The sequence below is a fragment of the Paroedura picta genome, chromosome 10, assembly GCF_049243985.1.
Source record: "Paroedura picta isolate Pp20150507F chromosome 10, Ppicta_v3.0, whole genome shotgun sequence".
Taxonomy (NCBI): domain Eukaryota; kingdom Metazoa; phylum Chordata; class Lepidosauria; order Squamata; family Gekkonidae; genus Paroedura; species Paroedura picta.
Genome location: NC_135378.1, coordinates 52,598,251 through 52,624,333, shown reverse-complemented (window position 1 = coordinate 52,624,333; position 26,083 = coordinate 52,598,251). Strand labels below are relative to the sequence as shown.

The 26,083-nt window shown below is 39.2% G+C and overlaps 1 protein-coding gene across 7 annotated transcripts in view; it reads right to left on the bottom strand.

Moving 5' to 3' along the window:
• Positions 1–26,083, bottom strand: part of TTC29 (tetratricopeptide repeat domain 29) — a 358,212-nt gene that overhangs the window by 105,957 nt on the left and 226,172 nt on the right. For 3 of the 7 annotated variants that reach the window (XM_077300153.1, XM_077300154.1, XM_077300155.1), the window contains 4 exons: positions 18,296–18,354; positions 14,999–15,043; positions 11,485–11,579; positions 9,780–9,863 (listed from right to left, as the gene is read on the bottom strand). In XM_077300153.1, the coding sequence (XP_077156268.1) occupies positions 9,780–9,863; positions 11,485–11,573 (173 nt within the window). In that variant the 5' untranslated portion in view covers positions 11,574–11,579; positions 14,999–15,043; positions 18,296–18,354. Of the gene's footprint in view, positions 1–9,779; positions 9,864–11,484; positions 11,580–14,998; positions 15,044–18,295; positions 18,355–18,430; positions 18,639–18,694; positions 18,954–19,117; positions 19,278–26,083 lie in introns of those variants that run through there. The other 4 variants (XM_077300152.1, XM_077300150.1, XM_077300156.1 and 1 more) reach the window with 4 other exon arrangements.

Below are 26,083 nucleotides of genomic sequence, written 5' to 3'. Positions count from 1 at the left end.
CAATGATTCTGCTCTACTTAAACACTGGTGATGGAATTCTCACATGACATATTGCTCGTAGTTACCCAGGAATTCCCACCCCCATGCTTTTGGTACCCTGGACCAATTATGCATGGGTGGAAAGGCCAGGCTAGCAGCAACAGGACTGTAGGGCTAATTCCCAATTATGCATGATGTCGCCGCCATCCTGGCCACCTCCCAGCCCTGGCCCAAACCAGGGCCTCAGATGGCCCGTGGTAAGGGAATGCGGATACTTCTGCGTTCCCTGTGATGCCGTGGTCACCATCCATGGTCCTGTCAGGCTAGCCCCGTGCATAATGAAAGAGTATAACACTGAATATTCTCCATTCTTCAGGCACAGCTGCTGAATGTTATTTATTGATTTATTTATTCTTTCAATTTCTATCCCACCACTTTCTGTAAACTCATGGCGGGTTACATAGAACTGATAAAATCCCCCAATAAAACCAATCAAACCCTTTAAGAAACATAAAACACAAGAAAATGGCACAGTCCCCATTCCTCTCCTATCTTCAGCCAATCATCACAGGGTAGGATTCGCATGATGGTACAGCGTTGGCCAGAGGAGGGGCCCCAGTTGTGTGCACTTTATAGTACATATAAGCCCAATTACTATATACTTATTTAAAAAGGAATCAATATAATGTGAAATCTGTACCTGGAAATACAGCAGGTTGTCAACAAATTCGAGAAAACTAACACATTTGTGATGTATGAACAAGATCACAAGAATGTGATCTTTTTAAAAAACTGACTATACCCAGCTTCTTATTTCAAATAATTCCTAAAGATCAGTTTCAAACTTCAAGAAATTATTAAAGTGTTTGTTTTTACCAGTTGGTCTTCATATCAATATAATATTGTCTTAAAAAACAAAATTCAACATTATTAACAAAGCTGTTTCATTAGGTAGAATGGCCTCTGGGGGCATCTACTGGAAATAAAGCAATACTGCAATCAATCGCTGATATTCAAGTAATGCTTACTGTAACGAAATACAGTTGCAAAACCAAAGCAAGTACAAAATGTAATGGATGTGATTCTCAGCCACTAACATTAAAGCAAATTTTCCTACTGAATTCAGTGAGATCTGAATTGCACTTAATGTGGATAAATAAGAGAACTCAGTCTACAAAGCTACTTCCTGGAATTATGCCACAATGAATTGATTAGTTACTTGCTAAATACTGTAAGAATTCTTTAAAGCTTTTAGTTATTAAACAGCTTTAGAATGTTTATAGATCACATCACAAATTTAGATCATCATAATAGGTTATACCTACTGCAAAGTGGAGGCTTGGCAGTGCATGGCATGTGAGAGCCAGCAACTCTGACTATCACAATCCATTAAATTATCAAAGTAGGTCTTGTCTCAACAGAGATTTTCACCTGATTCACTATACTAGATTCTGCTCTGCTTAACTCTTCCCTTTCCTCCCTCCCTTTCAGTACTTATCTGAAAAACTGAGGTCAAAAGGTTTCTTTCTTCTAGCGTATTTGAAGGAATGAATTCTATTTAATGAAAGCTCATCCAGAAAATAATCTTAAAGGAACTATTGGACTTCTGTTTCAATTTGTTACAATAGACTAACACTGCTGCCCCACTGAAACTGTGTGGAGAAAAGGCAAAAGAAATGCAAAAAGAGCCATATGATAGAGATTGTCTTACTATAGAGGGCCTTAGAGCCAACTATAGAGACAACCAGGAAGGGCGGGATACAAAAATATTTATTACTGTGTTTTTGCAGTGCTTCCCAATGCATCACCCTGCTTCATTCATAGCCATACAACTAGCTAATGAGGGTGAGTGAAGTAGGCTCAGAGACTTCAAATTGCTAACAATTCTATTTTAATTGCCAACACTTCTCTTTCCCCTGAGAAATCAGCTACTTCTAGCAAATCAGTTCCTATTACCTTTCCTTCTACAGCAGCTGACTTTTGCCTCTCTGAGCAGATGTCAACTGCCCTCTACTGGAGGAGTCGCTCTGAACAACCTAGACAGGGCTGCCTTTCAAGTCAGCTATCTCTAACCCAAGCACTTAATGTGGCCCAAATGGTTTTCACCACCATGTTTCCAGTAGGAAACAATGAGTTCAAACAGGAGAGGAACTCCTCTCTGTAAGAGCAAATGAGACTACTTACGTATGACTCATTGCCTCTTCTTCAAGGGAACTGATGCCTGAAAGACCTACGTATCCTACCCTCACAATGATATATGTATGATGTTGTCATAATACATAACCTGTATTATGATGGAACATCTGCATTAGGTGGTAGGTAGGCCTAGATGAAACAATTATGATGCAAGTAGAACACTCTCAAACCTCCAAGTGGTGTTTCATTAAGAGGTCTCAAGGGTTTAAGTGTCTTTGTATTAGTCTTACAAAAGCCTGCCACACATTTATGTGCTTTTGTCCCATACCATTCTCCACCAGATTCACAGCCCAGGAGAACCTTGCCATCTACCTTCTCATGAGGTCTTTGGCATAAAATGTATGGCTTATTTTTACCACAGCCCTGCATGGTGAACTTTTTTCTTTGTTTCCACTGTGACCACAATTCTGTATTAGGATTTACAAACACAGATAACCCCCTTCCATTAATCTATAAAAGCATATTACTTCTAGTTAAAGAGGTCTGGGCAAGCTCAAAAGAGCGTAAGGAACTGCAGCCCTATCACACACTAAATATCACAGCCAAACAGATGCTGGAAACACATGGTTTATCAAGCACCTAGCAGGACAGCAGATCCTGTCTAGTAGATCATCCAGGGTTAAGGTTTTCACTTTTGAATTTGACATTTAAGAATATATCTAAAGATTTGGCTTGTACTACTACTATATACTCTTTTCCCGGACTGATTTAAGATTGTAGAAAACCTGCAACAGATTTCTAAAAGATAGTTTTAAATATAGTTACAAACATTATTTAAAGGACTACTGTGTGTTGCTTGGATGCCCCATTTTTCAAGGCAGTGATGCTCAGTATTCTTGAGCTTAGGGGACAACAGTGGGAGGGTTTCTAGAGGTCTGACCCTACTGGTAGACTTCCTGATGGGACGACTGTGTGACACCGAATGTTAGCCTAGATGAACCACTTGCCTAGCTAACATAGCTTCTCTTAAGTTCTTATACTGCTCAAATACTGCTCTGAACCTTTAAATGTATTAGAAGGAGCAAATACAATATTTTAAAATAGATATTTTTTTTCTGTGTCCATCTCATACTGGCTATTTTAATGATGAAACAATTTTTTAAAAGTGAATCTGAACATCTTTATATCCATTTCGCCAGCATGAAACCAAAAGCAAAGCTTTCAAAATCAGTGCAGCAGAATATTTATTTATTTATACTTGTATATGTTGATCACCACTCTGAAGCAATCGACTTGTGGCAATTCACAACAAGGTCCACAAAGACCATTGCAGTAAAAATCCATAAAACACGTAACACATAAAACAATAACAATAACCCACGTCAACAAATGGCAGAATTCCTTCCCCCTACCCACCCCTGGCTGATGACAACAGGCCACAGAAGTCCACAGGGATCTACCATCGGCTTCAGGAAAAAATGGCCATGCCAAGGTGAACATGGTATTTGCCTCCCGGACCCCTACAGGGGTCTGTACAGGGAAGGATCAGATCTTCCTAGCACAGCCTCAACCAAATGCTTGTAATAGCTCCATCAGGGCCCTCAGTTCTTCTGAGAGTTCATTCCACCAGGTCGGGGCCAGGACTGAAAAAGCCCTGGCCCTGGTCGAGGCCAGGCGAACTTCCCAGGGACCACCAGCAGATTCATATCTGCAGAGCACAAAGCTCTGAAAGGGGCATAAGGAGACAAGTAGTTCCTCAGATAAGCGGGGCCCAGGCTGTGGATGGCCTTAAAGAACCAAAACGAACCTGACAGAAGCCAATTGGCAACCAATGCAGCTGCCTCAGCATACGTTGGCATTATGCCCTCCAAGATGATCTCTTCAGGACCCTAGTAGCTGCATTTTGTACCAACTGCAATTTCTGCGGTTTCATGGATCACAGTGGCCAAGTGTTCTGGAGACAGGTAGGGTGCTAGTAGCCTAGCTTGGCATAGATGGTAAAACACCACTTGGGATACCTTTGTGATCTGAGCCTCCATAGATAGGGAAGCATCAAAGATCACACCCAAATTCCAGGCTGAAGGCACAACTATAACCTGAGCCCCATCCAGGCAGGGGAGGCGCATTTCCCAGTCCTGTCCCCTTCTATCTAGCCACAGGACCTCTGTCTTGGAGGGGTTGAGTTTCAGGTGACTCTGCCCGAGCCATCCAGATACTGCTTCCAAACATCTTGCAAGTGTTTCTTGGGGGGGGGGGTCTGCCTCGCCATCTATCAGGAGATAGAGCTAGGTGTTATCTGCATACTGGTGACAACTCAGTCCCAACCCATGGACCAAATGTGCCAGAGGGCACATGCAGTTGTTGAAAAGCATACTGAGTGATAAGGATGCCAACGTTACTTTTATTACGGCTGAATTTCTGTCCTCAGTTTTTAAATTTAAACTGTCTGACGTATCCTGACTAACTTTGTTTATCCTGCTTATCTGCTTTATGCCAATAAAGGTATTCAATAAAAAAAAAAGAAAAGCATGGGGGGGGGAGTATAGCCCCCTGCAGCATCCTACAACAAATATTACTCAAGTGTTCTCATTTTTTGTTTTGTTTTTGTTTTATTTTTTAAGAAGATCACCATATTGATCTGTGTTTCAAAAGCTAGATTCAAATCCAGTAACATCTTATAGACCAACAAGATTTTCAGGGTATAAACTTTTGTGAATCCAAGCTCCCTTTGACAGATGCCCTGAAAATCTTGTTGTCTTCAAAAGGCTAGGTTCAAATCTAATTTTTAAAAATTAATTATTTGCATATAATGTCATCAGTTGCTGCTTTAATACTGAATTATTGTTATTTTATAACAATTATTTTACATAGCTTCAACTAATTCTGTGAATTAGTGTTAAAGTGTTTCTTTTTAACATTCCCTTTGTAGTAAGGAGAATGATGCTTGTATTAAATTAAACCTCATGGAAGGTTTTTTAAAATATTACTGTCCATGTAATTTTTAATGGAAGCACTGTGAAAGGTGACTGCTGAATACTTCCATTTAAAGTTAGTACTCAACTTTAAATCTTATTTCTACATAAATATTCAATTTGTTGAACTTATTCTGTAAATGTAAGTTATAGAACATCATCCACTGAGTGATGATGTTACAAATTATGAAGATCATTTCGTTTGCCAAAGTCCAGAATCTAACCCTCTATTGATAATGTTTTCATTAACTGTAGCAATCTGAAAACTTTACACAATGATGTAAAAATATTTTTCTATTTAATTAATTTATTATTACATTTGTATACTGCATTACTACTTACTAACCTTTTATCATATTTTCTCCACAGCCTGCTTGAAGCATTATTGAAGAAAGGAAAGAGAGCAAACATGCAACCTAGACATCCAGTGTACTACAGCACTTCCTACTTTTCAGTATACCCTATTTTGATATTTATTAAGTATCTAGTATTTAATAGCTTAAGGATTATGTTCTAAATTGATGATTTGGAAGTCTATGCTACAGTTTTGCGCTAATTTTAACTATGAGAAAGTATCTTCTTTGTGATTTTGTGTCCATGACTCTCTAAATCAAAACTAGTTTGCCCCACAGAATAAAAACATTTACTTATTTATTTAATTTATTATTAGATTTAATTTATTATTAGATTTCTATACCACCCTCCCATACAGCTCAGAGTGGTTCACATACAACATTGCAGGGCTAATACATGGAACGGTATGAACATATAACAGTGTCACAAAATAACACATCGGCAACAATCCAATAGTGGATCTAAATCAACAGAACTTCAATGGCTTTAGTCAGCGATAACAACAACTACAACTTAGACAAACCCCCAAGGAGGTCAGGCTGGTTCAGGTTACGGAGGGGGTGTCTGAGGGCAGACCCGTGGATGTTGTTGAACTCAAGCAAATGCCTGGTGGAGGACTCCATGTGAAAAGTTAACTCATTTTACATTGATACTTTTCAGTTATGATGTACAGATTCACATGAAAAATTTGTCCAACCTGATAGGGCAAGACTTAAAAATGTTTAAATACAGTTCAGAAGACTTTATAAATTCACTTCATAAGTTCTGGGGCAAATAGAAATTCCCAGTTGTAATTCATACCATTTAACACACTGAATATCTCCACATAAACTGCATTGCCTCAAATAAAGCACAGTTGTTTACTTTTATCCTATTTCTTAAGAACTGTTAAACTACTAAGAAATCAGGCTTAAATGACATAATTAAATTTAGCAAAAACAAGAAGCTGTACAAAAAGAAAAACTTCAGTTCACTTCCTTTATTAAAGTATGTCTTGTACTTTATCTTTGCAAGAATCTGATGAGTTTTTGCAAGTAAAATTCTGTTTCCTCTACTTGCTAATAGTCATGAGAATCTGTAGTTTGCACCTTCCCATTAAAAATGTATTGTATTTTTTGAAATTATTCACCCCGCCTTTTATCCAGATCATGTCTTTGAAAGGAGGAAGTAGATAATAAATGGAATAATTCATGATTTCCCATTAAATATGAAACTTTCTTTTGCAGAGTTTAGAAAATGGAACTTCTACATAATGTACAAAAGTTGATTAGAACTTTTTAACCTTTTAAAGAGAAGTCTTCAATATTACTCAAATGTATAGGGCAATTTTTTCAGAAGGTAAACTATTCATTTGCTATGCAATTCTATTATTTAATCTTGCTCTAATTACACTATGTACATTAGATAAAGTACAGAACACAAAAGATATGCATAAAGACATTCATACTCAGTCTCAAATACACAAACTTTCAGAATTACATTCTCATTTTGAATGTTGCTCAATAAAAACATGACCTTGGTCACAACAAGGAAGATTATTAGGAATTATTCAGTCAGAACAGAATACATATTTAAACAACATTAGTTTGTGAAAACATTAGCAGAAAATGCAGACTATATCTTCCATACTATCTATAACTTATGCTACTTTACTTTTAGGAGAATCTTACCAAAAGGGAGTTTAGAGAAAAAAAGCTTTAATTTATAATGTCTTCTGTTACAAAAAATGGACAAGATGTATTTTTCCATAGAATAATATTTTAGTTTAAATAGAAAGGTACATATGAACTATGTAGGAAATAAGTAAAACAGGCTGATTAAAGATTTTAAGTACATCATGAAAAACTAGTATTTCTTACAGCCATTGCTTTATATATTATATACAAGAGCAATCATGAACATTAATTGAAATTACTCTTTCACGTTGGGTTTAATTTCTGTGCTTTAATTTAAAAAAAAACTTTTAAACAAAACTATGCTTAAATATAGTTAGTATGTGACACAGATGTTAAAGAAGTGAAAAGGAAAGAACTCTCCTCCCTGCATACATCAGTAAACACCACTAGCAGCCCATAAAAGAAAGGGATGGAAATGAAAAATAGTGCATGGTAGCCGGAAGATGAGTGAACTTGGGATAGATAGGAGAAACATAAGAGGATTTCAATGACATTAAGTATGTCATCCTAGTTTCTGGAAATGAGCCCAACTTGTTTGGACATCCAATATATGAACCATGATTCACTGTAAACACTATATATGGTAAACCCTGCATAGGTCAAGCTAGTCCAGACTTGTGAGATCTCAGAAGCTAAGCAGAGTTGGTCCTAGTTAGTCCTTAGATGGTAGAAAACGAAAGAAATCCAGAGTTTATAAGCATTGGCAGACAATGGTGAATTACCTCTTTTTGTCTCCTGCCTTTAAAACCCTACAAGGTTGCCACAAGTTGGCTGAGACTTGATGGCTCTTTCTACCTCATGTATGGTGAAGATAAGTAAAGACCAAGTTCTTCCTTAGCCTCACAATATGTCTCTGGACATAAATAAAACAATGTCTATGTTTGGGCTATGTGATAATTATCTTTGGATTCTGTATATTCCTAGAATCACCCAATTTCTCAATTTATTCATAAGGCTTATTTTTTGCATGGCATGAAGACCCTGAGTATAATTTGTATCAATCTGGAAAGACCATTTTAAAAACCCTGCTTCACACAATCACAGCAATTCCCTCTTATTAATACCATTTAATATATAGCCTATGGTAATAAGAAAAGTATTATGCTGACACAACACTGCATCATATACAAAAGAAATGAACTGATGGTTCAAATGTAGGAATGCCAAGGTACACTCTGAGACAGTTTAGTTTCATTTCTGACATTCCCTTTTCACAAAAGAAATAATAAGAGGAATGTGTACTGTTCACTAGATCCTAGTCCTTGTGCCTGAATTCACTTTCTCTGTGAGTTTAAAAGTGGACAGCTAGGACAGTATAGTATGTGCTTCAGAGCCAACCATTGAACAATTTGCTGATTTATCACAGAATGTTTTGAAGGCATAATTTTTGTTGGGTTGCTAACAGCCTGGAGAAAAAGTGCCTTGTTCCCTTAGTGGGATATTATTTACGAGATAATGCTATCCACGAACAAATTCACCTGCTCATTTCCAAACCCTGAAGTTCTATTAAACAGACAGGGTACTTTCCCCAGGTAGAGGGCAACCAAGTTTTCCCCAGTCCAACGGAACTTTGGTTTGCACCTTCTGCTACGATCCTAGTGAATCACAAGCACAGGGAATCATTTGGGAGTGTAACAATGAGTCGCTTCACAAAAAAAGGCAAAAGAAGAGAGATAAAGGGACAAAGTTCCTAGTGCATGGAAGCAAACTATCAAGAACCCAAATAAGTAGTCTTCCATAGATCTAAGAACTTCACAGACCTATAAGTATTCACCTTCACAGAAATCCTGAACTGATCACAATACTGGATTTAACCAAGGGATCTTGGAAAAAATGGACTTGCAAAATGAGATAATGAGATGAGTTAACCTCAAACCAGTGTTACTGTTAGCTTTCTTATTTTCAACAGTAACCTTTTAAAAACCTGTCTTACCTTAAAGATGAGACTACTGGTAGGTACCTTTGGTCAATGAGTGCACAGATGTTTTGAATCTCTTAAGAAAGAAGGATGCAGCTAGACAATGTTCAGGGAGGACATTCAGGTCACCCTGCACAGGTGTACATGTTTGAGCAAAGGATCACACCATCTCAGCATCCTTTATATCAAGCATTTTGTACCAAGCACCACTTGCAATCAATCTCTAAACTAGCAGTATTTGGGGGTAAGTGTGATTTACCATAATTCCAATAAACATGAAACTCAAATGTGTTTTTAGACATGAAGAACAAATGAAATGATTACGTAATGTCAGATGAAATAGCACTTTCCTTAGACCAGATTTATACAGAACTACTGTGCATTAAAAAGTCACCACTGCAAATCTTTATATTACTTCTGTAAGTAGTATTTCAGCCTTAAATTAAAGACTTTCAAAAACTAAGTTAGAAAAACAGATAATTTAATTACTGACAAACAATTAAATGCTGTAAATGTTATAATACTTTAGTAAGAGAGAGAATTAACACAGGCATTGAACTAAATGCTTTGATATATGCAAGATAAGTAGCAGTGAAACATAATTATTTCATATCATTTTTAATTTTTAAGTGCCATGTTCCTCAGGCAATTTTCTGAGGAACTTTAGATTTCAAAGAATAGGGCTGGAAACAAAGAAAACAATAAACTTACTCCATAAAAATGCCTCAGAAAGACCTTACTTACGCAGCAGCCTCTTGTTTTGACAATCCTTTGATATGCATGGCCAAATAACGATCTATGGCATCTTTGCCTTTGATCAAATGCATCCTAAATTTAAATTAAAAAATTAAAGAACTGTGAGGTGATTTAACGTCAAAATCTGCTACATGTATTATGTATTAATCTTTGCCAAGCAAAGACAGATAAATATTAAAATATTGACAAGGTATTTTATCAAACACATTTTATAAAGACAGTACAAGTATCGTTTTAACTTTTTGGTCTCTGTAGATATTCCAGATCTTAATTTTTTGTATTAGATGTGGCTTTAGCAGAAGATTTCTGATAATTCCACCCTAAAAGCATATACAACGATCCTTGTTCTGAAAGGTTTAGGGTACGGGTATGCATTTTCTCTTCTTCTTTAAACATTTTACTCAAATGTGATAATCACAACCATGCTTTGCTTCAATGTATGAAGACTATACATGCACAGGCATCATGAATATCTTAGTTAAGTTATATTTAGCTTTTTTAAACAAGCACAATCACAAACATATTGACACTTCAGTGTAGAGGTCTAAACTATAAAAAGTAATGACACAATCCAATAATAAACTTCTTCAAAAAAAAACCTACAGACAAGATCCCAATGTCTTTGATAAAGTTAGAACTTAGAAATCAGCTCTTTATTATGGCCATAGATCGGCATAAGGAAATTAATGTACCATCAGTTAAAGAGCAGTTAGGAAATGAACAGCTAAGAGTATTTTACTAGAAACATCAAATGGCTAAGACCATAAAAGCAGATTGTTGCCATGCTCATTAGAGATAACAGGAAATTATTCTAAGCTCACAGCTCTCAAAATCAAACTTGAAAATCAATTCACACATTGCTTTTCAGGTACACACTAAAAAATTGTATTTTGTGAATTTCTATTGCATTTGAGCAATGGGAAAATTATTGTTAGGAATATCTAGAGCACCTCTGAATATAGATAAAATATGGTTTTATTTGCAAGCATGTGTAATAAATGTATCAGAGAAGCAGATGGGCTGTAGCTCCCTGACATATGAATCTTCAACTGCAAACCCAGGTCTGCTACTGAATAATATGTCAGAAACTTCTTGATTCATAACTCAGTTCATCTCCAACTCTCTCACTATACCAAGATTTAATTAATATTTTTGTTTTATTTATCTTTAATTCTTTGGAGGCACTACATTGCTAAAAAACAGACTTAACTAATTTGAAAATCAGAACGGCAGCATATTTACACACATCAGTTTCATGTGCATGGCATATCATACTAGGGTCGCTGTACCACTGATGTAGCACGCTAAATAAAATGTAGTTGGGACACGCTTTGATCGTTTAGAAAGGCTTCAGGTGTAGATTTCTGAGAACTACGCAGACAAAGAATAAGAAATCTTGAGACTAAAATATACTATATAAAATATGAATATATACAAAGCAGCTTCTCATTTAAAAGGTAAGAAACACCATTTTAATTTATTTCAGTTTGTTAAAACTACTAACGCCCCACCCCAAAAAAACCAGTTTATACGCTACCTTTTGTTTTATCCATTATGCACAACTACCATTCCTATGAGGATATGCTGCTTTTGTAAACTATATGACAAAATACGACATACCATTTTATTTCTTTTTTTTAAGTTATTACAATAACCAGCTAATTGAGATAAGAGAAATACAAATAATATATACCTTGCAAGGGCTGGTGAAGGGCATCTAATCTCTTCCATATCTGGATGCTCTTGGGGACTTTGTATTGGCACGGGAGGTAATACACTCATGTTGAACTAAATAAATGAATAAAGAATAGCTTGAGTAATTCCTGTCAGTTACCTTCTTTAGATATTAAGTTCATGTGTATGTTATCCATGTAAAATTAGGTCCAGAGAAATTTGCAGCATTTTTAGATGCTATGAAACTGACCACATCTGTTGTAGTAAATTCACACTAATACAACTTTGTATTGTGCTGACTCTGCATATACTTAACAGGTTATGCAATGTGGTCATTTAAAACAACTGGCCAAGCCTTGAATGAATCAACATACTGTGGAATAAACATCACTGAGAAAATATTCCCACAGTACTCTAGTTCTTAAAAACTTGGGTAGAAAATGGGTAAAACTAGATTTTGCATCTTCTCCAGCTGTAAATTCCTCAGTGAGATTAATTAACCTGTGGTATTTCATACTTCTCTTCATGATATAATCTTTTAAATAAAATATCACTTTATATGCTGACAGTGTTGTGATTATTTTTACTACCAATCAGTGGAAAACAAAAAGTGGCAAATTTATTATTTATTTATTTATTAGACTTCTTAACAGCCACTCCCATACGGCTCGTGGTGGGTTACAAATGTCTGTATAAACCCCCCAATAAAATATCCCTTAAAACCACAGACAAAAATATATCAAATAAAACCAACAAGATGCGGCAAAACTATTAAATCCTCAATCTGCCTTATAGAGATGGTAAAACCATTAGGTCCCCAATTCAGTCCCATAGAGAGGGCAAGGAAGGACAGATGACTCCAAGTCCTCCATACCAGTAGTAGGGTAAAATAGGGTAAAAATTTGAAATCTGTCCCAATCCCCCTCACATATTATTCCCCAGATGTACTTGCTATTGTTCTATCCCTTTATGCCAAAAGAAAATAAATAATGAAGAACTGGTTATTTCCTTTGCAGCTGGTTATTTCCTTTGCAGACCAGTATAACTTCCACGTTTTTTTTTTATTTCTATGGTTTACTTCAGGATCTATTGGACTACCTTGTATGAGACTGGTAAAGTACTCTTGAGGAAATGCTATGGATGTAAAGTTTCCAATTTTTTTATATTTAAAAAATCAAGTGAATCTGAAGTACTTGCAGACTTAATCCTAAACTCATATTCACTGGGCACTAAAATAATGCTTGAAAAAGCTTTGTACATATGTTATTGCACAGGAAAACTAATGTTTTGTAAAGTAGCGATCCCCAACCTGCAGGCCACGGACCACATGTGGTCCGTCGACTAATTGGAGGTGGGCCGCGAAGGACGCCTTCTCCCCCCCCAGCCCTTTACTTCATCCCCCCCAGCCCTTTACAACACACTTCAGGTGTCATCGTCTCCCATCACTCCCAGATGGGACTATCTTGTTGCAGAGAAACAAGCTCAGGGTTCCCATTGATCTGTCATTGTCATGAGTTAAAATTTCCATGAAAATAAAATGTTCCTTATGTTCATTGTTGTGGCGTGTCTGTCTCTTATTTTGAAGGGATGTTTAAACATTACCATAGAGATCAGAGAGCATTAGGGCAGTGGTTGAGAGTAGAGGAGTAAACTACCCCCCCCCACCGGGCCTCAGTAAAATTGTCAAGCGTTGAGTGGTCCCCGGTGATAAAAAGGTTGGGGACCACTGTTGTAAAGAAGCAGTTAAAATTAATACATAAACGTATAACAAAAATATATACTTAAGGAAGTAAAAAAGCATAGCAAGACACTGACATAACTATATCAGGTATGAAAACAGCATCAGAAGAATTCAGTTCTGACTTTATTTTATACTGTATTCTTCATGTACTTTTGAAAACAAAAGATTGGCAAATAATTCCTGAAAGTATATACTTTAACAAAAACTGAGCTTAAATACTTGTATTAGCCAATATTAAATTTTGAGGCTTATTCATGAAATAGAATTACATATAATTATTAACTTTATTATATCTATGGTAAACAATTAGTTATGGAAACCTGAAGAGCTGGTATGACAACAGGATAGCAACTTAATTCTATAATTAGTCATATATGAACAGGAGCTTTATTTGTTTTAAAGCAGAACCCCCCCCACACAAAAAAAAAGATAAGGCAGTCTAGCTTGTCATTTTGAAGTTCATAAATGCTAATATGACTTTTTTGTCATAGAGTACTGTGTTCATTTTCCCATGTACTCAGCTTACACTTTCCACCATTAAAGTTACAGCTGCCACTTCCTTCATTTTACATGACTGTGATCTGAGAGTATTAGCAGCAGGAGCACCCTTATTTTTAAATTTGGTTTAATGTAGGTATTGTAAGCCCTGCTGTCAGGCCTCAAGGCACAAACTTTTAATGGAGGCAGAAACATAGCATTGCAAAACTGGAGAGAAGATTCTCTAATTGTTAGAGATACTGCTAGGAATACAAGTGCAGAGAAGTAGATAAAATACAGGATCAACTATAGCCAATAGATACCAGGTAAAACTGGGGAATCTGGTATATTAACTTCTTCAGTTTGGAACTGTTAAGCCAAGCATGAGCTAAGCCAAACCAGTTTCAGTTCAGCCTTGCAATTGGCTTGGCCCCGATCTAAGTCCTATTTCCATCCCTTCCTACAGCTTACCCTTCCCAGTGAAACTCCTGCTGGCAGCAATGAAAAGGGCTGTTGCTGCTGCAGTCTTCAGTAAGTGTTACTAAGGATCCAGAAATCTGAAAAATTCCAGGACTTTATTAAGGTTTTTGTAATAACCGTTGCTGTTGCTGCTGCCATTGCCATGTAGGTTTTGAGAAAGGGGAAGCAAGGAAAGACAGAGCAAGTAGAGAGGCTTGACAGGCCTTTCAGGCCTTATGGAGTTTCAAAGACCTCCCTGGAACTCAGAGCTTAGAACAAGAGCTTGCAATGAGACCAAGCTTAAAAGAAGTTAATTTGGGCCTGATTTGAATTGTGTTCAAATAAGATCATTATCAACACATCAATTTTTAAATCGTTCCTTATCACTACTTAGAAAAATAATGTATATAAATTAGACTTTTCTGACAGAGAAAAGTCTTCCGTGTACTAACAACGTAGGAGAAACTTGTGAACTTGTTGCTAGGATTGTGAATGGGTTGATCTGCAACCGTACAGCACCATCAGTGAGGTTGCAATAAACAAGCTCAACTGAAATTAAAGCACTTTCGATTCCACAAATGGATTGGAAAGCAAGAACAGAATCCATGCTACCATATGAAACCAGTTATCATTTGTTCTATGAGGAAACTGTCAGCATATGCAGCAACTTTATCAGGCATTCATAATAATTTGCATCTATACCTCTGTCCACAAACAAATGCTTCACAGTGTGATGGTACACGTAAGCTCACTATAGGTTAAGAATCACCAGCGGCTGTCATCAACTCTTAGACACTTCTTAGCAGATGTTATTCAAAGAATAAGTTGTAATAAACACAAGATGATCAATACTTACGATCTTGTAAGATGCAACAATCTGACACTTGTTTTGTTAAAATGTCTAAAAAGAAACAAATTACAACACTTTTCAAATGAAAACAAAACTATTTAACTTTGGTAACAAGCAAACACTGTTAAAATGCCTGCCATTACGATGACTGTTATACGGGTGGAAGGAGAAAATGAAGACTTGTATGCTGCATTTTACACAGAGGTGCATCATCCCCTATGGAAACTCTATCAGTCACACACACAGGTTAGACATATTGTGTTTACAGGGCTGAATTCATGCTACAACATAACACTTTATTGGGAATGACTGTTAGACAGCCAGATTCACTGAACAGCAAGAGTCATGTCCAGTAACACCTTAAATTTCAACAAGTTTCCCAGGATATAAGCTTATGGGAGTCAAAACTCCCACTGTCATCACGACAAAGAGAGCTTTCTCTCTCAAAAGCTTATATCCCCTGAAAATTCTGTTTGCATTTAAGGTGCTACTGAACCCGAATCTTGCTCTTCTACTGCAACCCGACATGGCTACCCACATATAACTAGATTCAATGAATTTACATGGAAGAGAGTCCTGCCCCAACAGCAACATCTTGTTGGTAAAACTCCCCAAGATACCACATTGCTGCTTTTGCAGGGGTGAGATTAGTGTCTAAGTACAAGGCTAGCCACCTAATTGAAGCACATTGTTTCAAGGGAACTACTTTCATTTTTATGATGATTTTGACTTCCCTTCACTTGGAAAATTCAAGTTGTTTGACTTCAAGACAGTATTACAAGCATCTTATGTGGCTTACCTTGTTATCATTCAGGAAGCCCTACCAGTAAACAATTAAATAAAAATACCAAAACAAATTTCAGGTGTTTAACTCTCACGGAAACAAAGCATAAAATGCCACCAATATTTTCCAGAAACATTTTTCATACTAATTAGAAATGTCTCTTTTCAAGTTTGGGCATTTTATAAAACACAAAGAAGCAATTTTTAAAATATTTTCCCAACAAAATATTTTTCTTCATTCCTTATTTCACTGGTTGATTTATTATACACGGATGCTTTTTAATGTTTCCCTTTAATGACACATAGCTTCATTGTGTTAGAGCACTTCCACGGCACCTCTCCCAAAACAAATGTGTGTGTAAAGTCCCATCAAGTCGCAAGGAACTTATGGTGACCCCAGAAACTAGTTTTCAAGGCAAATGAGAAGTGGAGGTGGTTTGTCATTGCCTTCCTCTACAGTCATCCCTGATGCTCTCCCTTCAAGTACCAACCCTGCTTAGCATCCAAGAACTGACAACATTGGGCTATACCATGCCACTCTCCCTTCAGGACAAATATGCACACAAATTACAGAGGATTAGCTAAATGAACTCAGCCAAGTCATGACTGCTAACTCAAAAAAGCTCCTGTAATATCTTAAAACATAACAGGTTTATTATGGCATAGATTTTGTGGCCTACTGGCCACTTAATCAGATGAACCTAATAAAATGTATTCAAGTCCACAAAGCTTCTACCACAATAAATCTGTTAGTCCCCCAAATTCATAGAACCATAGAGTTGGAAAGGACTTCCAAGGTCATCTAGTCCAACCCCCTCACAACTACCTGCCCATTCATCATGACCCCAATTTCATGCAAAAGTGACCCCCCCCAAAAAAAAAACCCCTCCAGAATCCAGTCTGCCCTGGAGGAAATTCACCTACCATCTCACAGTGACAATTAGCAATACCCTGGGTATGCAACGAAGGGCCACAAGAGACAGACACTGGCATATCCCTTCCTGTCCACCCACTCACAATCTGCCTAAATTCACAAAATCAGCATTTCTGTCAGATGACTTACTAGCCTCTGCTTAAAAACTTCCAAAGAAAGAGAACTCATCACCTCCCAAGGAAGCCTGTTCCACTGAGGAACCACTCTGTCAGGAACTACTTCTGAATGCTTAGCCGAAAATTCTGTTGAAATAATTTCAACTCACTGGTTCTGGTCCAGAAAACAACTCTCCTCCATCTTCTATATGACAGCCCTTCAAGTTTTGAAGATGGCTATCATAACACCTAGAGCCTCTTGTGGCGCAGAGTGGTAAGGCAGCCGTCTGAAAGCTTTGCCCATGAGGCTGGGAGTTCAATCCCAGCAGTTGGCTCAAGGTTGACTCAGCCTTCCATCCTTCCGAGGTCGGTAAAATGAGTACCCAGCTTGCTGGGGGGTAAACGGTCATGACTGGGGAAGGCACTGGCAAACCACCCCGTATTGAGTCTGCCATGAAAACGCTAGAGGGCGTCACCCCAAGGGTCAGACATGACTCGGTGCTTGCACAGGGGATACCTTTACCTTTTACCTTTATCATAACACCTCTTAGTCGTCTTCTCTCCAGGCTAAACAGACCAAGCTCCCTCAACCTTTCCTCATATAAACTTGGTCTCCAAACCCCTCACTATCTTCGTAGCCCTCCTCTGGACACGCTTCAGTTTCTCTAGATCTTTCTTCAGCTGCGGTGCCCAAAACTGAACACAGTACTCCCAGTGAGGTCTTACCAGGGAGGAGTAAAGTGGTATCATCATCTCAAGTGATCTGGGCACTATACTGCTTTTAATACAACCCAAAATCCTGTTAGATTTTTAGCCATTGAGTTGCTGACTCACACTGTTGACTCATGTTCAGTGTGTGATTTACTAAGACCCCCAAGATCCTTTTCACATGTACTACTGCCAAGACAGGTTTCATTATTCCTATAGAGATGCATTTGATTTTTCCTGCCTTTCTAAAACTTTCTAAATTCCTTTCCTGAATGCAGCCTGATGGGAGAGTACTTTGCGATTTCAAATAAAGCTCTAGTGAAACACCTGCTATTCATTAAGAGACAGTAGCTGTGTTTTCATCCCCCCCCCCCTTAAAAAAAAGCTTTCCTTCACTTGGTGTTCATGAGCACACAGCTTCTGGTGATTATACCCATTCTCCACTGCTGTGTTTATAGGTTTCAGAGGGTCAGCTCCCATTACAGTGAAGCATTATTGACAACTGGCAAAGGAGCCTTGCAGAGCTTAAACGTGTCTGACTTGTTCTGCTGTGAGCTCTGCTGAATGAACCAGAGAAAGAGAAGCACCCTGGCAATCTATCTTCTGTGCAGGGACAATGAAAGCATTTTGTACATTTCACGGGCCTCGACAGACAAGGAGCTCTCCTCTTCTTTTGTGTGTGTGTGTCAACAATCAACACCTAGGATTCAGAACTACTCTTTGTACAAGGGCAGTCAGGCATTTCAAATAGGCCAAGGGAGGGCCACCGTCCTGCATTCTTACCTCTCTTTGCTGCTCTGCCGCCCCCACAGCTCTACACCACTTTTTCGACCTCTCAGGAACTGAAAAGGAAAAAAAGGCTGTGAGGAAGAAAGGTGCTGTAGGAGGGGAAAAAAAAAAAAACCTTACAGAATTCACCCGCCAGCTTGAAAGCCTTGTCTAAACACGGGGACCGAGGCGCTCGCCGAGGAAGCAGCTGCAAGGGCATGCTTGCACTGTAACTGGGCTGGGGCTGATTTTGGCGTTTTGAATAACTCCAATGGATTGGGCCCGCACAGGGCAGCCGGCCAGCCAGCCGCTCGCCCCGCCGTTCTGCTCCTCCGTCCGCCACCCCTCCTGCAAACTGGGTCGAGACTAAAAGGAGCAACAAGCAATCTCCTGACGCCTTAAAGGCAGACGAACCAATTTATCGCGGCTGAGAGCCAAACGCGCGAGTGCGGCGGGACTGCCTCTCCCACTCCCTACGGGGGACAGAAGAGCGCTGCCCGCCGATTGACCGGCGAGTTTCTCGCGAGGGAGCTCTGCTGAATTTCGCCAAAGGAAAAGACGGCTGCGCCCCCGCCAGCCTCTCGCTCCAAGCCTCCGGAGAAGGACTCGGGGGAGGGAGGACGCCCGGGCGTCGCCATGGAAACCGGGGCCGCGACAGCGAAGCCGTCAAGGAGGCCGCTCCGCCCAGCCCACGCCCTTCTGTCCGCGCGGGAAAAGCCTTCCTTGCAGCCTTGACCGCCCGCGCCTCGCAATATGCGATCCCGCTTTGCGCAGGCTACGGCCGCGCTGCCCACTGAGTGGCCCGTGGGGTGTAAGGAGGGTCTCCTTTCGAGGCACCTCCTCGCCGGCTGGCGTCGCTCTCGGTTGAGGAAAGGAAGCGCCCTGTTGCGAAGTCCGGGAAGGAAGAGGCCTGTTGCTTCAGTGCCAAGGCACCCCCAGGCCAGTGCCCCACGCCGAAGAGGAAGGCAGTAAGCGCGGGCATCGGCCGGGGACCCCAGCGCCTCAAGACTTTCCAAATGAGAGCGCGGGAGCCAGTAGAAAGGGCTAGCCAGTGAACCACTGGAAGGAAGCGCATAGGATTGCAAGGCGCATGTAGGATCCCTAGTTAGTCCATGCAACCCAAGCCTATATTCATGGATCATGTAAGGAAGCAAACTGCCGAACTCACCGGAGCTTATTGCTAAGTAAATGCAAAGAATGGGTGCATTTCAATCAAACCACCTCCAGCAAAGGGGCCCCAAAGGTGGTTTAGTAATTAAAATCCTACTTTTCTCAACTGTGGGAAGGTGGGTGGATCTGTTGTACATTAAAGCTGCAATCCAAAGTACTTCCAATAAGCCTAACTGAGTATCTAAAAGAACAAAATCAGAGTCCAGTGGCACCTTTAAAGACCTACAAAGATTGATTCAAGGTGTGAGCTTTCATTCCTCGGACTCACGCCTTGAATAAATCTTTGTTGGTCTTAAAGGACCAACACTACACTCTGATTTTGTTCTGCTACGTCAGACCAACATGGCTACCCACTTGAGTATCTAAAAACATCAGTGGATGGGGGTACTGAATTCTACCACCCTTCTACTCTTATGAAGAAGTCAGCATGATTCAGTTGGCTGTAGATGGGAAAAATTTATCCCGTGAAAGCAAAGCAGGTAGGATGGATTATTTGTTCTCACTGAGCTTGGTGGCCATGTATGGTTTGTCAGTTACAATCATTTCATTTTACAACGGAGATAATTCCCACTTTTTTCAGAAGTCCAAAACTCAGTCTATATTAACAAGGGGGAAATGCTAATTTGTGAATTCCCAATTCCCACTGGACTGGTATAATAAGGAACAGTGTGACGGATGGTCTTTTTCTACAACCTTACCTGAATGTCAGCATTCAAAGTATAGACAGCAAAGCCAAAAGGTACACTTAAAAGTTTAATGAAAAGTTCCCCTTTGCAGTTAGAAGTATAATATAAATTCCTGCTGTGTTTCAAGACCCTTCCTTGGGAGAATTTTTAAAGCAGATCCATAGAGTATGAACACTACCATGTCTCCAGCATAGGTTCTCTGTAAAAGGAAAACTTTGCTGCTGCATCACATAAATCCTGACAAGTTGCATTACTAGTATAACTAACTGAGAAATGTGATGGGGAGCGGGGGGGGTTGAAGTAAAAATATAAATTGAATTTTTCCATTGGGTGAAACGAAAGTTTCGTTTCCTGGCATTATCCTTAACCACTGTCACTCCTTAAATAAAAGGGAGAGGCAAGCCCCCTCGCAGTGAGAGGCAAGGCCCCTCTTCAGGTTACAGTGGATGAGCAATAGGGTTGCGAGTGTCCTGCATAGTGCAAATGGGAGCATAATACTGCCCAGATGAATGGAGTCGGTTGATGCAACCCTTCCTCCGACCCCCTGGTTTCCATTCTGAGGTCTGCGAAGATCATAGGGAGTCCAAGCAGTGTAATGGCTGTGGGGTAGTGTTGCAAGGGAAGAGTCTTAAAATTACAAAGATGTGATGTGTTAGTGTCTGTCCCTAAAAAAAACCCACCTTTGAATGCTTCTGTCTCACCTCCCTCCCTCTCAAATACACCCCTAAGAAACATCTGGCATAACTTTCTTGACCTGAGCACATTTAATGTAATTAAAAGTTGTTATGAAATGGCACAGCTTTCATTCACTCATGTCTTTTTCTAGTAAACAGGCTGGTTTTCTGTTGACTGATTACTGAGACAGCCTGTTTACATTTGTATAAACATATACACTAAAGTAAACTGACTCTTCTTTGCAATGATAGAAGTATTTTCTATTGAAGGATCTTCAGAACTGTCTCTGCGTTGTACGTTCCTTTGTTTTAATCTCTACTTGAGGGATGTGATGGAGACAGTAGTGCCAATGAAGATCAAATGCTCTTTCTGCACAGGACAGCTGAAGGAAACTTTAGCCTCCTTTTCCTTATCATGCTTTGATATACTGCATCAATGTCATGTTTCTTGTCAGAGTCATATTTAACCAAAAAAACTCATGCTTTCAAAACTTTTATTATTTTTTTTAACACTGGCTGCAATGATAATAAAGCTAATTCAGCATGCATGGACTCTGAATTTGTTTGGGGTTTGGCCATAGAAATCCTATAACTTTTTAAGCATAAGCTCACGGGTACTGCAAGATAAAGCCCAGCCCACATTAGCATTTTAAAGCTTTCTAAGCCAGCAGCATAAATCTGCTACAACATGCTGCATTTAGGGATACCCATCAGATAATTTCATTAAATTAGTGTTCTCAAACTGTGGGCTGCAACTATCTTAGATGTGGTTGTGAAGCTCACACTCCTGAGCTGGTCAAGGAAAAACTCTGTGTTCCCCCTTCTCCCAGCAGTTATATACTCTCCACGTTTGCTCTGTGGTCTTGCTCATCCCCATGGCCTTGATTGACTCCTAGCCACCAGCAGTACTGGCCTATCTATTCCCACTGCCTCTCAGTCCCACATCACTGGTGTCTTAGTTCAAGCTGAGCTCCAACCTGTGGACTGCCAGGTCGCTTGCTCCTGGCTGGTGACAGCATGAAAGGTGATGAACAAACCCTACAGCCATTGCCTTCCAGACTAGCAGCAGCCAAACTCAAGGAAAACCTTGAGCTTGCAATGGTACTGAGGTCGATTGCAAAAGGCAACGTTTAAAAATTAATCACACTTCAAAAAGTTTAGAAAACAGTGCACTAGCAGGTTCTTTGGCGTGTTAGGAAGAAATACAATTGTGTTTTATTTGGATACTGACTCCTTTTTCCACTCTGTATCTTGTTAGGATAATAAAGATATTTGCTTTGTCTGCTATCCATCTTTTCTCTCTTTTTTTTCTTTTGAGATTTACTGTGCCAAAATAGACTGAACGATTCCAATTGTATTCTGGCTGTACTTGTGTAGGGGACACATTGATTCAGGTAACAGGAGGAATATCATACTAAAGACAGCTGAGATTAGTCACAAACAGGGATTAGGAACTGATTCATACCCAGCAAACCCCATCAAAGCAGCAACACAGCTGTGAAACCATCAAAATATCTACTGAACAGCATCAGAAATGGAGTTCTGAAAGTAAGTCAAATGAATGGGTTTGCTAACTGTCTGGTTTTGCAAGGATTCTATGCCTTTAAAAGTTACAATGACAGACATTTGAATCACAGGCAGAGCTTTACCTGTCAGTGCTTGCCTATGATATGTATAACTGTGCTGGTCAAAGAACTGTCAGTTAAGCAATGGTGCAGGAGCTGTGAAATAACAGGAGCATTTGCAACATACTGCAACAGCTAGATGTTTTTGTAGAATTTGTTTTACTTCCAAATGTACAGGTGGTGCACAGGTGGAGAAACAGGCATCCCCACGGGGCAACAGATTTGATATCCCATGTAATGTGTTCAGAGAGAGAACAAAGATTTTACACATGCCAGAATATCAGCTCACTCTTCAGCCATGACAGTTTCCTTCATTCTTATAAGCTGCACCCTCTTACATAGACACCCACCTGTGAATTATATAGACATCTAGATAGGTACATGTTATTAACTTTATATTGAGTTTGGCTACAACTTAGTGAAAGTTTTCATTTGATGATTCAGCCATATTTAGCCCTATTGAAAGTTATACCAAATTATAAGAGGAAACTACATGAACCAAAATAAATCAAACTAAGATACAGTTTGTGCAAGTACAAAGTAGTGAGCTTATGTAGTATCTCTTTCTGTAAGGGCAGCTGTTATCTGTCTTTCCTGAGCATGAAAGACGTGGAGTTCTTCCCTGCCTCAGGCAAGTGAATTTGAAGGTCTCCTTCATGAGTGAATGAAAGATAATCAGAATGTAGGCCAAGATACGGTTCATTTGGCATACTTCACGGGTTCTTTGTGGTTTGGGTTTGTTCTTTGGGGGATGGGGAAAGTTTAGCTAGAGTTCCTAAGAATAACTTACCGTATTCAAGATAAGTTTCTTCATATCAATGTTCTTCTATCACACAATTTTGCCTTCATTACAATTGGACTATGTCATTTATAAATAGGTTTAGAATTAGATATTGGCGATTTTTAAAACAAAGTGTAAACTGAACAGTTTTTTTGAATCCCATCTTGGCAGGAGAAATTTAGAGAAAAGAGTAAGACTAGGGACAGTAAATTAAATTAAGAATATGAAGCGAGTAGGGACTCAGGAAGGAAGGCAACAGAGGGGAGACAGACCTAGAATGGATGGGGGCATTTTAGCCCTTTTCATAAATTATATTTTGGCATACTAGGACCTCATCAACCATGTGTCAATTCTCTGGATATGTATGGCCCTCATGTTGTCTGACCAAGGGCACGGCATCCATTTTGCATGCATGAATGCTTCAATACATGCAAACTGACCAGTAGGTTTTCCAGGTTTCTGGTTCATGCACAGCAATGTTGTACATGCATACAAAATATGTGCAATTCTTCAAACAACATGGCAGCTGTACATATAGGGAGTGTCTCAGATAGCACACGTTCCCAATATGTGTGACTGCAAGGTTCCCAATATGCATGACCACACCATCTCAAAAGGGCTTTTGTTAGATTATCTGTATATTCCTCCCCCTGGCATTCCATCCTTTTGATATGGGTGCATGTGTACATGCATGTGTGAATCAATAGATTAAGTGGGTGAAGCACTGGAAGGCGACTGAGACCCCAACTATTTCTACATGGCTTGACAAATTAGCGGAATTAGCAAAAATGGCAAGACTCACTAACATGGTTAAGAAGAAACCACCGGAAGAATATGATGAACAGTGGAGTGATTACCTGGACTTTAAGAAAGACAGCAATAACTGTTAGGTTAGGACTAATATGCAATGGGAACTGACTACATATTTCTTGAGATAATATCAGACCATACTATGTATGGTATACTTGTATAGACGATGTATAGACTATGTAATTTATTTATTTTATTTATTTATTTATTTAGATTTATTTAGATTTAGATTTTAGATAATTAATTTAGATTTAGATAATTTAGATAATTAATTTAGATTTAGATTTTAGATAATTAATAATAATTACTTATCAGCTGGTCGCTTTTTTTCTCTTTTACCTTTCTGTAAATGCTTTATATAATAATAAATAATAAAATTATATTAAAAAATAGATTGATATAAGTACTGATGGTGGGGGTGACAGTACTCACTGAAACTGAGTACCAGCAATTTTTAATTGGGGCTTTCCCAAGTCTTGAGGGTAAAATTGGTAGAAATCAATTCATCCTTATATATGAGTACTGGCACTTTAAAAACAAAACACTAGATAAAAGAACAAAGACTGTAGATCTTCTGTACCTTTCGTATAACATTGCTGTCTACTCTATGCCTGTGAGATAAGGCAGGCTATTAATGGGACAAATGTTAGATATGGTATTGTATTTATTATCTATGTAATTACTTTTCGTTTCTAAACGTATGACAAGATATGGGAGGGGGAGGAATAGTCTCTATTCTGAGGACTCAACAAATTAGCTACTGAAATTCTAAAAGAGGACATTTCAACATTTCCTACAAGTGACAAGCCTCTTTTATTAATTGTAGCTGATTAGCCATGAGGCAAACATTTAATTAAACCTTGAGAGACAATAAAGTGGCACATAAATTATCCATTCAGGAGTACAAAGGTCTCTACATTTCATTAGACATAGTTTAACCAATAATTACACATCTTAAGCTCAATTTGTATTTTAGCAGGATTGAAGTCTGCAAATCCCTGTGTGGGTTTCCTGTTGTTGTTTTGTCAGTCATTTGTTTTTGATGCTTTTTGACTATCACTTATTCAAGATATTTCCCCAATTATCACAAATATCAATCAGATTACAACTGTCAGTCACCCTGATTAACATTTGACTTCAAAGCCTTCCAATTCTCTTTCTCCTCCAATTGTTAAGAAATTTCAAATGTAATCTAAAGATGCAACCTTAGATCAGTGGTCCCCAACCTTTTTATCACCGGGGACTGGTCAATGCTTGATAATTTTACTGAGGCCCGGGGGGGGTAGTCTTTTGCTGAGGGATGTCGTCGCCACTGCCTGAGCCCCTGCTCTGCTTGCTTTCCCACCGGCGCCCCTGACTTCCCGCCACCCGCTGGGAGGCATTGCCAACGCAGTGCCACGCCGAAGGGGAGCCCCAGCCATGGCGGCTGCTGGAGAGCACCAAAGGTGAGCCAGCAGCAGAGTGGCAGGGCAGCTCCTGAGGCAGCAGCCAGGGAGGAGGACGAGGAGGAGCCGCAACCTGGTACTGACTGATCTACGGACCGGTCCCGGTACCCGGACCGGGGGTTGGGGACTGCTGCCTTAGATGTTTAAGGTATTTTCAAAACGGTTTTGATGTGTTCAACTTCTTTCTGATCTCTACTATAAAAACACTGGTATTTTCTTTCAAATGCACAAATGGAGAACCAATGTGTTATAATGGCTAACACTGGGGGACTCTAATCAGGAGAACCAGAACTTATTCCCCACTCCTCCAAATGAAGGCTGTCGGATTACCTTGGAACAGTCACAGTTCTGTCAGAATTCTCTCAGCCCAACCTTTCTCACAAGGTGCCTGCTATTGGGTGGGAAGGAGATTGTAAGCTTTGAGTTTCCCTAAAGCACAGAAAAGCAGGCTATAAAAAACTCTTCTTCATATCTGAATGTGGTCTTTTAACAGATTTTCTCATGCAGTTAGATGTTCAAGCAATATCTTTTGGTACTAACAAACATAACGGGATTATAGTGTAGCATATACTACTGCCATAGCAGTCCGGTTCAGGAAATCTAAAATATCTT